General features: G+C 45.3%; 1 protein-coding gene across 15 annotated transcripts in view; it reads left to right on the forward strand.

The window, feature by feature from the left end:
- The window catches only part of ABLIM1 (actin binding LIM protein 1), a 277,495-nt gene that overhangs the window by 60,307 nt on the left and 203,222 nt on the right, over positions 1 to 13,966 (forward strand). For 13 of the 15 annotated variants that reach the window (XM_066354675.1, XM_066354667.1, XM_066354668.1 and 10 more), the window contains exon 1: positions 7,407 to 8,103. The exons of 1 other annotated variant lie outside the window; for it this stretch is intronic. In XM_066354675.1, coding sequence (XP_066210772.1) covers positions 7,821 to 8,103 — 283 coding nt within the window. In that variant the 5' untranslated portion in view covers positions 7,407 to 7,820. Of the gene's footprint in view, positions 1 to 7,406; positions 8,104 to 13,966 lie in introns of those variants that run through there. One more of the 15 variants, XM_066354688.1, reaches the window with a different exon arrangement.

Genomic DNA, 13,966 nt, shown 5'->3' on the forward strand with positions numbered 1-13,966 from the left:
GTAGAGATCTAGTGAGAGAAACCAGAGCGACTATAATTAGGGGAATCTCACAGATGTGCAAAGTGAACATTGCGTAGGGTGTTTGCTGAGACACGCTGAGAAGCAGCCGTTGTCACAAAGTGAAGGCAATAGAAACTTGGACGTTCTAGTTTGCCAAAGACTCCGGCACCCCAGTCCGCAGTTGACTCCCGAGATGACCTTGTGAATTCCCTCGGTTTGGTTGTGCGGAGCTTCCTGAATGGAGACCCTTATTTTCCTTTCATATGCACCCCCACGTCTCTCCATTGTCATTGTGTCGTCGTTGGCATTCTGGCAGCAGGATTCTTTCTTTTGGAAAACTGGAATCCTGATGAACTTAGTTCTGACTTAAGCCTCGGGTTGTTGACTCCGCGCGGTTCGTTCACTCTCTCCGTGTCTCGGTTTTCCTTACCTACGAGGGGGGGTAGTGACTGCTTCCATCTCACAGAGCTAGGGTTTTGAGTTGGAGGCATCAACTGGTAGAAAGAGAGTGAACCTCAAAAAGGCCATTTTCCCCATTCAACTTGGCCTTGAGAAAGTGAACTCTGAGCCTCAGCTTCCTCATTTCTAAAAGGTGGATAGTAATTCCTGTCGAGAGGGCATGGTGCGTCTTCACTGAAAACATACAGAAAACACCTTGTGTCAATCTTTGCATCTTTTAAGTGCCCAGTAACTGTGAGCCATTGATGATGATCATGATGATGACATGTTTAAATCATTGACATTACTGACCAGAGATGGCTTCATTGCTTTGGACGCCCTCTTGATGTGTGATTCTGTCCCATAAAAGGAGGAGCTGCTGTAAGACCCAGGTTGGCTGACACTAACAGGAGGGGAAACGGAAGGGTATAGGTTTTAGAACAAGTATGGAGAGGTCGCCATGGGATGAAGTCTTATTCTTTTGACCTACAATATACACCATGCAGCAGCCTTTCTCCAACTTTAATATGCACATAAATTCCCTGGAGAGCTTGTTAAAGTGCGGAGTTCTGTTTGGTAGGTAGAAGTGTGGGCTGAGTGCCGAGATTCTGCGCCTCTCCACATGCCGGGAGCTGGCCGTGCAGCTGCTCCTGGGCGCCTGGAGCGCGGACCCCGGTGCCGCTGGTCGGGCTGACCACGCCCCCAGCGCGCTTGTAAACTACTTTCATCCGCTGACCATTGCTTTCTATTGATTGACGTCAAACTTTGGAACAATTTCATTTTCATATTTTGTTTTCAATTGGCAGAGTTCTTTCTACTTTTCTGTCCCTGGCCTCTCTGTCTAGTATTTAACTGAAGTTTTTTGTTTTTGTTTTTTTAATAAGATAGCCCTGGCTGGTTTGCTCAGCAGTAGGGCATCAACCCAGCGTGTAGAAGTCCTGGGTTCTATTACCAGTCAAGGCACACAAGAGAGGTGACCATCTGCTTCTCCACCCCTCCCCTCTATCTTTCTCTCTCTCTTCCCCTCCCTGGATCTAATGTGGCGTATGCAGGAGTCCGTCTCTGCGTCCCTGCCTCTCACTTAATAAAAATAAATAAATAAATAATAGGATGAATAACAATAATGATGTTAATATTTACAATATATAGAGGTTACTATGTACCAGGAACTGTTAGCTTACATTCTCACATCACCCTGAAGGTAGGCGCTGTGACTGTCCCCATCACACAGGTGAGAAGACAGGCACATAGAGTTAGTTAACAAGAAGTTGCGCAGATCACTCCACTAGAACTGGGAAACCAGCGCCATTTAAAGGGTTTAGTTCAAGGAGACTTTGGAAACCAGAGACCCCACGGAGAGCTGGAATATCCACTAAAATTTGTCATGTTTTGTTTCTCCCATTTTAATGTCATCACATTTTCTGAAATGTAGAGCCCGCCTTTCGGGAGGCGCGACTATGGTAATCGCCCAGCATGTACTCCGACCTGGGCACTCTGCGATGACCGCCTGGAGCGCACCTGGGGGGGGGGGGGCACAGTGTGCCTGCCTGTGGTTTGCTAAATGGAACTTTAAGAGTGAAGTTTTTAAGAGCAAAGGTTGCAGCCGCAGATGGATCCTTTCCTCTGTGTGCAAATTCAATTTTTACCAACCAAATACTATTTTTCTATTGGTCGACATTACTTTTTCGAAAATTTTCGTTTTTTACCTTAAATTGGCAAGGCTCTTGCTACTTTTCTGCCCCTGGACTCTCTGTCTAGTACTTTTAAAAATGTGTATAATAATAATAAGAAAAAGAACACCCGCCGCCCCTGCGAGCCTGCCTGTAGGGCTCTGGTCGGTTCTGGAAGAGCTGCTGCGGGTGGGGGCAGGGCGCGCAGCAATTCCAGAACTGACCACACGGGGTGGGGGCAGGGCGCGCAGCAATTCCAGAACTGACCACACGGGTGGGGGCAGGGCGCGCAGCAATTCCAGAACTGACCACACGGGTGGGGGCAGGGCGCGCAGCAATTCCAGAACTGACCACACGGGTGGGGGCAGGGCGCGTTCCTCGACCGTGTACTTGGCAACGCAGGGAAGGTGTGTGCGCTGGGGGACTGTGAGGGGTCCTAGCCCTCCCTTGGCCACTCAGTCCTTCTGGACTCAAAACTAGTCACTAGCTCACTTTCATGTTCTTCCTTTCTAAAATGAGAGGATTGGACAGGATGGGAAGTGTTTGAAGTGCATGTTTGTTCTTAGCTGTGGAACCCTTTCTTCGAATAAAGGCCCATCTGAAAGCCCAGAAAATAAAGTAGGTCCACTGCAGTTCTCTGGGGGGAGGTTGAGCAAAGCCCAGAGTCAGCCCTTCTCCCCTAATCCCTCAGCAACCCCTGGGAGACCTCATCATTCCATCTCTGAGCTGGAGAACAACGGGACCAGTCTAAGGCCTCCCGGGAGCTCCCGTACTCTCTTCGCCTGTGTGCTCACAGGATGACGCTGGAGTGTGGGAACGCCAAGAGTAGGTTTAGCAAGGCAACCTCAGTGTTGACTATTTTGAAAGACTGAAATGCATGCTCGTTTGTTTGTTTTTGTTTTTCTCTATCATGACGAGTACTTTAAACTAGACTTATCTTCTTGAATTTGAAAGAGGCACAAAGCTTTTTGTTTCGTTTCATTTATCATTTTTGACTAGGTTTATGAAGTTGTGATGTATGTATCTAGTTACAGACTGGCCCAGCTCCCTCTGTTGAAGCATGAGTAATGATCTTCTTGGAAGAGAGGGAAGTTGGGAGCAGGCAGAGACACGCCACTAAGATTTTCACAAGTCAATCGGAAGTTGTTGGAATAATTAGTCCGCATGAGTCCATAAATAAGTGATTGCTTTCATTAGAGACAAAGGATAAGGGTTTGATCTTCGGTAAATTGCTAACTTGGCAGGGAAATGTAGAATGTTAAATTAAATTTGAAGGCTCCCAAACTACACTGGAAAATTGAGTCAGTCAGTGGTTTCACTTTCATGAAAGCGGCACATTTTCTCTCCCCACGAACTTTGAGCTGATTAGAACATATACTACACTTAGTCTTAGCCAATGTCCGGGAAGTCATTCTCCCACTAACGTTGAATGCAGCTTCCGAAGAGAAGGTGGCAGACCAGCTTGGCAGTCGTTAGTTACTCCAAGTGAAAGATACAGGTGACATGAAATTGTGTCATAACATTCGCCAGGCATGTGTCTTCCAGTTCATTTTGTTTTCCTACCCAGCAACAACAACAAATCCCAATTAAATGGAGTCCTGTATGAATAGCACAGTCAATAAACATCCTCCTTCATTCTCTAGACACGAAGCTATATGTGGAATATTTTGTAACCGCTGCAGTCCTACATTATTACTCAGGAGCAGACCAGTAATTAACATGGAAATTATAAAAAAGTCAGATTATAGCAAATCATTATGATTTTGCACCCCTCCCCCATACAGCCTTCAGCATTTAGACCTTCTTGCAAAAAGAGGTAGTTTGGGGTGTAATCTAGTTTTTTGTACTGCTAAACTCGTGTTTCCTACAAAGGCACAGAGATGGCTTTGGCATCTCCTCTGATGTAATGATTTGCTGTGTGCTGTTTCAATAATCTTGAGCTTCCTGGCATGGTCTCTGACTCGGTCTGCTTGTGCCCATGTCTCAGCCATATCTCTCGTTAGTAGAGTGATCTTGGGCAATTTCTTTAATTTCTGTCTGTTTTGGTTGCCTCATCTGTAAGATGCAGCTGACAATGGCACCTGTCCCAGAAGGGTATTAGAAATCAATGAGGGAATCGTTGCTCAATGCCTGCAGGGAGTGCACCCTCAGCAAATGTGAGCCAAGAATAATAACGAGGCTGTTCTGTTTGCAGTTTATGAAGCTGTGATATAGGGGACATGTGACAAGTGTTGATATCACCCTGGTAAAACCCATAAAATATCATTTCCAGTTACAAAAATAATTACATAGGATCCACTTGGAAATCACAAGCAGAGGCTGAGTCTGATAGCACAGAGACAATTGTGCGTTATAAAGACCACCGTCAAAAGTACTTTCTTTTTAAGTGTGGGTGAATCGCAAGTTTTTTCAGTTCTTGAAATTGATCTTTCCAATGGCCTCACATAGCTGAGCTTGGGTTGGGGCCAAATATCTGGGTTTCTAACTGAGTATCACTGGAACACAAGTTCAAGGAAAATGATAAGTCAATACTCAACTTTTTTTTTCCTTTCTATGCTTTTCTAGTTAGGGTCTAGGTTTTCCTTGCTTATTGGATATGACCTTTTAAGAAATTTAGTTTACCTCTTTCCCAATGGCATCATTTTTCTTATGGAATTCAATTTGCTTGAAGTTTCTGTCTCTTCTGCTCAGTTTAAAAGATGAGGGCAGGGCCCTATGCGTGTTTTGTTCCCAATATCTGCTATTTTCACTCTCTGCCTTGTCATAATTTACATTATGACAGGCGCTGTCTCCTATTCTGTAACCGCAATGCAGACCTAGGCCAGGTCTTTTAACATAATGTGTTGTAAGAGGTGCTGTGTGCCTAAGAACACGTGACACCCATGTCATTGGGGCGTGGTAACATCACCGGGACCGTACCCTACTTGCAAACACGGCGAGGCCTATCATGCCCATCCAGATAGCGGGCAGAATTGTCCTCCTTATACATTCTGTGTGGCCTTTAAGCAGAAGAGACAGAAACTTCAAGCAAATTAAATTCCATAAGAAAAATGATTCCCCTGGTAAAGATGAAAACTAAGTTTCCGGAAAGGTCCTATTCAGTAAGGAAGAAGAACTGAGACCCTAACTAGAAATTTCCTAGATTCCTCTGTCTTTAAGATTTCTCATCTTTGACACTATGGGATCAATCATCTCTAAAATCCCTCTTGGCCCTCCTTCCCTAGAGCAATGTCTTCCCAACTCTGCTTGGTGGTTAGTTAATATTTGTGCTGGGGTTGGGGGTGTGCTGGTCAAATAAATTTGAAAAATGCCTCTTTTCTTATTCTTCTAAAGTTACAAGACACATGCGCCTATGTCTCTGAGAAGACCACAGTTAAGAAACCCGTTTAACAATGTTTCATCAAGCACTTCTCCACTATAGGGGAATATGCAACTGAAAGTATTTCTATGTATGAATGTTTCTGGCTGACAGTTGCTTTCCCGGGCAGGGTTCCGAGGTGCATGGTTTGTAAAGACCTCTCCAGGTTCCTAAGGTGACTCAGTTACGTCAGGGGAAGGACGCAGCAGTAGCTCTGATTTGCAAATAATATTGTGGGAGTATAATTGCCATTCAATTAGGAAATAGTTGTGTATTTTAAACAGTTATTAAGCAATTGGTTTCTGGATTCTAATAAATTGCCAATCTAATTATCTCTGGCTCAACCAACAAGCCAAATTTAGGGGACCATGACTAGGAAGGAACTACATTATTGGCTAACTGTCCAAAAAATCAGTTTCAATATTGGATTACCTCCCTGCCCTTCCTCCCAGGCTTTAAAACCAGTGCAAGTTGCTTTTAAACTAGAATTCTGTATTAGCCCCAGAAGATAGCTACAGCACCGCACGTGGTTTCATTCTCCCCTTTTCATTTCAAATCAGGTGTGAATCATAAACTGAGGCTTCAAGGAAGTAGGAAAAACTGGCATCCATTCCATTCAAAATGAAGGCCAGTGGGGAGGGGGGGTAAAAAAGGCAGCTATGAACAACTTCCGTTCCATCCTTATGGTGAGAATCCTGAGACACTAACAGAAAACACAGGGCTAAAACAGGAAACTGCTGTCACGAGAATGCTCGGCATTAGGCGTGATCAGAGGATTTCAATAAATGCAACAGGCCTTTTGGCAGCAGCGGACATGTGACGGCTCAGCAGATGCCAAGCGTTTTATCAATGAGTGCTCCAGTTGTGATCTGTTGTCTGGCGCCTGGTGCTTCGGCCAAGTCAGGAGGACGTTATCAGGGGCAGAAAACCTCCAGGCCTGGGCTAGAGAATGGGAGGATGGGTGACCCAGTGAGTCTGGCTACCCCCAGAGCCATCTCAAAACAACGCCAAACAAAACAAAACAAAACAGAAATGCCACCTAGATGGGAAGAGGAAGCTGGGAATGTTCAGTTAATCAAACTATATTTAAACAATGTGATTGTATAGTCTTTCCCTGGGAAGATGGTGGGCCTTCTATGTTCATTAATATCTCAGAATGAGCCCTGGCCGGTTGGCTCAGCGGTAGAGCGTTGGCCTGGCGTGGGGGGGACACGGGTTCGATTCCCGGCCAGGGCACACAGGAGAAGCGCCCATTTGCTTCTCCACCCCCACCCCCCTCCTTCCTCTCTGTCTCTCTCTTCCCCTCCCGCAGCCAAGGCTCCATTGGAGCAAAGATGGCCCGGGCACTGGGGATGGCTCCTTGGCCTCTGCCCCAGGCGCTAGAGTGGCTCTGGTCGCGGCAGAGCGACGCCCCGGAGGGGCAGAGCATCGCCCCCTGGTGGGCAGAGCATCGCCCCTGGTGGGCGTACCGGGTGGATCCCGGTCGGGCGCATGTGGGAGTCTGTCTGACTGTCTCTCCCCGTTTCCAGCTTCAGAGAAATACAAAAAAAAAAAAAAAATCTCAGAATGGGTGCTGGGCTTATGTCTTTTTTTTGCAGGAGTTAAATGATCACCCTTAAAACAGGCCAGTTTCTGTCTACCTCTTAGCCAATACATGCATCTGATGCCAGGAATGTTTGTCCCAAGTGTCTTTTCCCATTTAAACTGTGTCTTTGTAATGTTTCCGATTGCAAAAGCCCCATGTTCAAAAATAACCGGGAGAAAAATTGGACCGTGGGTGGCAGGTAATCCAACCCCACATCAGGCATTACTGACTAAAGGAAAAAATGCCTCTTTCCTAAGCCTTTCCGGATGAGGTCATTGTTTTCAGAGAGCCTGTACCTAATATAAAAGGGCTCAGAGTCCACGACCTGTCTCACACCAGCATTTTGTCAGGGAACGTCATCTAAAGCCATGATGAACAATCAGGCGATAGTAAAAGGCACCTTCTTGAATTACAGCATTTTTTTGTTCAATCTTCATATTAAAAAAAAAAACTTAATAAAAAGCCCATCTGGTGAGATGACAATTCATGATGCGAAAAGAGGAGACAGAAGGCTTGGGAAAATCGATCCTTTTCTTTCTTTGTTTTGTGTGTTTGAGTCGTTGGGCAATGACAGTGAGCAAAGTCTGGAGTCTAGATGGTGCAGAGTAGAGGCAAGTCTCAGGAACACTGGGCGTGTTCTGATAGTGGCTTCCCAGGAAGGACAGGGTTCTGCTGGTGTTCCAGGAACCGCTGTGTTCTGTAGAGTGGTCCCTAGAATGGGTAGGAGACAGAGTGGGGGGGAGCAAATCAGGGTTTGAGGATTCTGCACATGAGGAAGGAGCTAGAATCGTGCAGGAAACTCCTCATTCTTCCTGAGCTGACTGTGGCACACCCTCTGGGTGGCACACCCTTGCTGGAGTCCAACTCAGCCCACAGACTCCTGGGAGGAGAGCCAGGGCCCAGCCAAACCTTTCCTTTGAGCAGTGGATGCAGTCCTTCCTGCGCCAGCCACCTGGTGAAGAAACTCCGGAACCTCGGAGTTCTGTGCACGTCCATGGCCTGGGAACCGGCTGAGCTCATGGACCCTGATCCCGGTCTCGGAGACAACCAAGGTTTGACTGTCTGTTTTGTAAACTTGGCAGGCATTTGTGCCACCTGGCATAGACCATGTCTTTAGAGATGGGGAGAGAGAAGGCAGGGACTTCTCTGTGGTGAGATAATTCTATGCTCCTTATAGTATGTTAACACTCTATGTGCACAATACACGTTGGTGTAAAATGCGTATCTTCTATATCAACATACTTACAGATGCCATGAATGTCACAGGATTTTAAAATTAGCATGACTGTTTTGTAGCAGGAGTTGAGCTACATTAAGTTCAATTTAGGTGGGCCAGTCTGTTGGAAGGCTGTAAAAAGAGCCCTCGGTGACTGTGGGTGACACCTGTGTTTCCATCTCTGCTCACTGCTCTTTGCCCTTCACCCCCCATCGCCAGGGCACTACCTGTATTAACAGAGCTTTGCAGGGAAATTCCCCCCCCCCCTTAGGAGGGAGCTTATGTCTCCTTGGGTGAGGCATGCTGGGTGCTTTGTTTGCCCTTGAATGAGGGCCCTAGCAGCTTCCCCTCCAGCTGTGTCTGATGGGCAGTTCATTCTCCGGTGAGGCTGGCTGGCTGGCTTCAGGAGTGGCCCAGCGCATCCTGCGTGACCCCCAGGGACCGGCAGCCAATACCATGGTCTCAGAGGCAGCCCGGCACAATCTCGCTGGCTGCTCCATTGAAGCCGGCAGACTGTGGCGATTCAGGCTGTTCCTTTTGATACTAGACCCCTTGAGATAAGAGATCGTAACTTGTTTTGGTTTCTGGAGAGTAAGCAGGTGGGTACTTCCAGGGAAGGAGCCCCGCTTTGTCCCCTCCCACCCTCACTTCCGAGTGCCCACTGGGCTCAGGTTCCCAGGACCTCCAGTGCGCTGGCTCGCTGGCTTGGGTCTGCCCCCCTCCCCGGGCAGGCGGGAGTGGGAGCCCGTATGCTACCCTGAGCATGTACGCACTTGCTGAGAGATACAAAAGAACTGCAGGTTGGCACACTCTGGAACTAATGAATAATTCATGGTGGTTTCTGGTGCCATAAAACTTTCTCCTGAAAACGGACATTATTTTAAAAGACTGTGCTGACAGAAGAATCTGGAAATGTTGTTTCACATTAATTGATCTGCCTCTGCCATTTATGGGGAAGACAAAAGTTGACAAACATCAGAATAATAAAATTTAAAGCTGCCAGTGGCCCTGTGTGGGCAGGAAGTCAAGAGCTCTGCCCCAGCTTCTTCCTCCCCTGTTCTTTCTAAGGGACGATGTGCCCTGATATTCACAAAGGCCTCGAGACCCTTGGACACTCTGGCTCTCCTGGACGATAGAATCTGAATTGTAATAGTAACACTGTGCGTGTTAATTAGATTAATATATGACTGGTATTTTCACTTTGTAAACTGTGACTCAAAGGTTTTTTCTAACTAAAAGAGGTCTTAGAGATAGAATTAGAATATCTAAAGATGTCTGTATGTCTCTCTTTGAATCAATTTCAAAGCCTCTGTTTTACTTACACTATAAAAAGAGTGGGCTTTAGTTTTGATTTCCAGGAAAGATGGGACAGGGTTTGGAAAATCGTATGTGACAGGGAGATTATAAGCAGAATAAGTCACTTAAGTATATCTTTTAGTGGTCAAAATGGACAGACAAGAGATTTTTCTTCTCCATTTTTTACTACTTTCCTCTTTTCCACTCCGTGGTGTATTTTTAAGGTATTTGGCATATTTCCACTTGCTGCCAGCCAGAATCTACAGAGAGAGCATCCCTGTACCGCTCAACAGGTGACCTGAATCTCAGGAAATTGGAAGTTGGTGAATCATTTTGAGACTTAAAAACAGGCACACCTTATGTTTGCAATGTAAGGGGTTTACTCTGCTCTCCAGAGGGAATATTGACAATATATGTTACCTTTGTGTTAAATAGATGGATATTTTGAAAAGACATATAATGAAAAAGTTTGGCCATGCTGCAAGTGTGTCTCTTATTCTTGTCGCTGGGTCCCTGATGCGTTAAAGCAACAAAGCCTTCAAGGGCCCACCCATCCCCCGTTATAAGAGTGCACCTCCTGTCCTTCCTCTCCGGGCTCATTCTGAAGGCAGGAGCTAGTTAGATGGCTGCTGGTGTAAGTCTTTGATACGGAGATCTACTGCCTTCTGCTCCAAAGGCTATGCTTAGAGCCCGTGTTTACATACGATTAATGGAGGCATATAAGATACCCAGCTTTGTATTTTATATTAAAACCTAACTGCTGACAGGCACTTCTCCATTATTGATATTCTCTAAAGATTGGCGTGATAGTCACAGTATTCATTCAGAACATTGGAGTTTAGCAAGACCTATCTGTAAAGGCCATCCATTTCCCCAAAGGGGGGGAATACAACATGCTGATCAGCACTTTTTAGGTTTCGGGTGAGAGAGTGGAATGCTGGACAGGACAGGTTTTTCTGCTTGCACAGGCTGTCACCGCTGCCGTCACAAATGAGCTCTGCCAAGGTCAGTGATCGGTGGGTCAACTGGAGCGTGGCATTGCAGGGACACGCCCGAGGACCCCTGAGCACTGGGCTTGCGTACAACTGTTACTAGCACAGGCCTTGAGAGCGCCTGTCTGAGTCTCCCCTCCCCCACAGCCAGCTGTTCACAGGGCCCCCAGGCTTGTCACCACACCAGGCGTCCTTAAAGACCTGAAGGAAATAGAAACTACTCAGGAAGGGAATGACTCTCCTTTATAATAGACGGGGAACCAGACCTCATGCGTACCTGTGAATTGAAGCGGGTTAGGGAGGTAGAAGGTGAAATGGGACACACCCTGCTCTTGGAAAAAGGTCACGGTGTCAGTGAGTGGTACTATTTTATGAAAAGCACACCTCTGTTGACTATTTTAACGTGGGATAAATAGTCTATTCTCTCTATTTCTCACATATAAGGCATCTCTGGCGATGTGAACACTCAAGTACACATACAGGTGAATGAATTTCATTACCCATTTTACTTTTGGGCTCTTGGCCTCACCCATGTCTATATATCATATTTTTTTTTACTTTAAAGGCATTGTCATTGTACTAGTCTGCCTCTAACTGGTCGCTTCATCAGGGAGGGTGTGCTGATGTGTCACTGGGCCCTCCCTGGACTTGGCATTGGAGCAGTTTATTAGCGTGCTGTCTGTTACCATTCATTTCCTAAGCATCTCTCAGCAGGTGGCACACACTGAGCTAGGTGCTGTTTGGAATAAACCTCTGTCATTTAGAATCTATAATCTTGGAAGGACCACTGGTATGTGTGTGCCAAAGATGGGCTGGGCGTCTCGCCAGCATGAGAAATGAGTGAGGCCCCGGGCAGGTGGAGAACGCAGGGACTGGAGCACCAGATGTAAGAGGCTGTAGTCACATGAGGTGATGGGGACGCTGGCTAGGAAGGCCTGGGGGCTCCTTGGGATATAGGCGGCCCCACTGGCTTCAAGGGGCACATTCTGACTGCCGGTCACTTGGTACCATGGCTCCAGCATGGGGACAGGATGCCTCTGGGCCTCAAGAACCACCTCTGTCCCTCCTCTCTGCCCAAGCCACAAGGGATTGGGGATTTATTTTCCTCTGGCTAAACTGACTATTCTTTAGTGAAATTCAAAGTTTGTGGGTTTTTTAAAAAAATTTTTCCCCTTGATTTGAAAGGGGATGGGCAAGGGAGACAGAGAGAAAAGCATTAACTCACTGTTCCACTTACTTTTTCTGTTTAGTTGTCACTCACTGGTTGCTTCTCGTGTGTGCCTAGCTCAGCACGCCACAACAATGCTCTATTCACAGAGCCACCCGCCAGGGCCAAAGTTACCTTATTCTAAGATAAATGTATAATTGTGGACTTGCAGAAGGAAAGCACATTCCTTCTGGACACAATGGTAAGCTCTTGAGCATGAGAGACAGAGAGATTTGGTCCACATCTCAGTTTTAATACCTATCAGCTGTGTAACCTCAGGCAAGTTAACCTTAATTTCTCTAAGCCTCAGTTTCCACATCTATAAAATGGAGCTAATCGTACCACCTGCTTTGTACGATTGTGAGGATTAAATGAGGATGCCTATAAAACGTATGGCACCGTACCTCCTGTGTAGTAATGAATGGCTTATATAATTAGCAATTATAGCGCCACGGGAGAAACCCAGACGCTTCCAAATCATTGAAATTGTTGCATAGTGCTGTGGAATCCAAGGCCTTGATTCTAATTCAGTCACTGTATCTTAATGTGTATATTTTCATTAAAAAAATTTTTATTATACAAATCATGGAAGAATAAGCTATTATTGTAAAAATTCTGGTAAGAATTTGAAAGGCAACAAGCTCCCTTAGACCACCATCCAAAATTAGGGAATAACTACTATTATTGGTTTTATTGATTCATTTTCTTTTTATCAAGTAAAACATACATGATCCCTTGAGGGCTAAGCTCAAACTTCCCACACTGTCATTTCCTCCTCATTGAAGAGGCCAGAGCGAGTCACATGGTGACACCCAGGTTCACAGTGGGTGGCATTGTAAAGAGGGCTTGGCTATAAGGAGAGGTGATAAATTAGGGCCACTGATGTAGTCCGCCCCGCCTCCTATACAGTAGCATTAGCATCGACACCAATAAACACTTCCCAGGACGAAGTCAAAGGCTTACGTCCAGTTACCCGGACACTTTTCATTTTTTTATTAAAAAACTAAAAGATAATTGTGACCCACAGGGACCTTATTACCATCCTTGGGGAAATGAGCTCGGATGAAACCACTGAATAAGATGTTTATAGAGCAAAAAGCTAAGAAATACAAGATTTGAACACTTCATGTGACTAGCCCAAAGCTTTTTCTGCAAAGAACAAGATCGTAACTATTTTAGCTTTTGTGAGCCAAATGGTCTCTGTTATAACTATTCAACGGTGATGAATAGCGCATAAATGAACAGGCATGGCCGTGTTCCATTAAAACCTTATTTGTGAAACCAGACGGCAGAAAGTGGTTTGTAGACTACTGGTCCAGAGTATTGAAAAAAATAAGATCAGCTATTGAAGACTTTTTGAAAAAGAAGCAATGGTTTCAAAGGCAATAAAGATTAGTTTAGCTTAACAAGATATGTTTTAGGGATGAAGTCATAAAACGGTGCATTCAATAGATAAATTTTCCAGCAAGTTAATGTGGTTCAGTCTGAATAAAAACTCCTCACTCTTCAAAAGTATTACTTGCTACAAATTATTTTTGCTCTGTAAAGCCTGTTTGAAAACAGGTTTACTAAGAAGTTTAATGCTTCATTTAGCTGGAGAATGAGAAAAAAAGGTTTAGAAAGAAAATGAAAGAAATACCTAATTAAAATAGTTTGATTTTATGCCACTTAAAAATTTTTATTTGACTGGCATGACCTAGATTTGTTTAAAGGAACAAATGGGATTAATAGGGATGTTTTGTTTGAACTATTAAGAAACAATATGCAGAATTCAGGGGGGTATTTTTCCACATCAGTTATTTCACTTAGATTTTCCTTAGAAATCTTCATGTATTTCCCCACATATGAAGCTAGAAAAAAGCTCAGAATACTGTTAGAAAATAAGTGTTGTTGTTTTTTCTCTCGGAATCTTGAGATCTGTACTCCAAACAGTCAGCTTGTCAGTAGCCTGCACTTTGACAAATTGTTTCTGACTAAATCCAGATACTGAAGAATCTGGAATGTAGCTGTAGAAAAGGTGGGGATGAGGAATGCCCCTTGGATAAGAGTTTTAATTCTATTAAAAGTCTTCTACGCCTGACCAGGCGGTGGCACAGTGGATAGGGTGTTAGACTGGGACACTGAGGACCCAGGTTTGAAACCCCAAGGTCACAGGCTGGAGCACAGGCCTATTTGTCTTGAGCGTGGGCTCACCTGCTTGAGCA

Source organism: Saccopteryx leptura, chromosome 13 (assembly GCF_036850995.1).
Source record: "Saccopteryx leptura isolate mSacLep1 chromosome 13, mSacLep1_pri_phased_curated, whole genome shotgun sequence".
Classification (NCBI taxonomy): domain Eukaryota; kingdom Metazoa; phylum Chordata; class Mammalia; order Chiroptera; family Emballonuridae; genus Saccopteryx; species Saccopteryx leptura.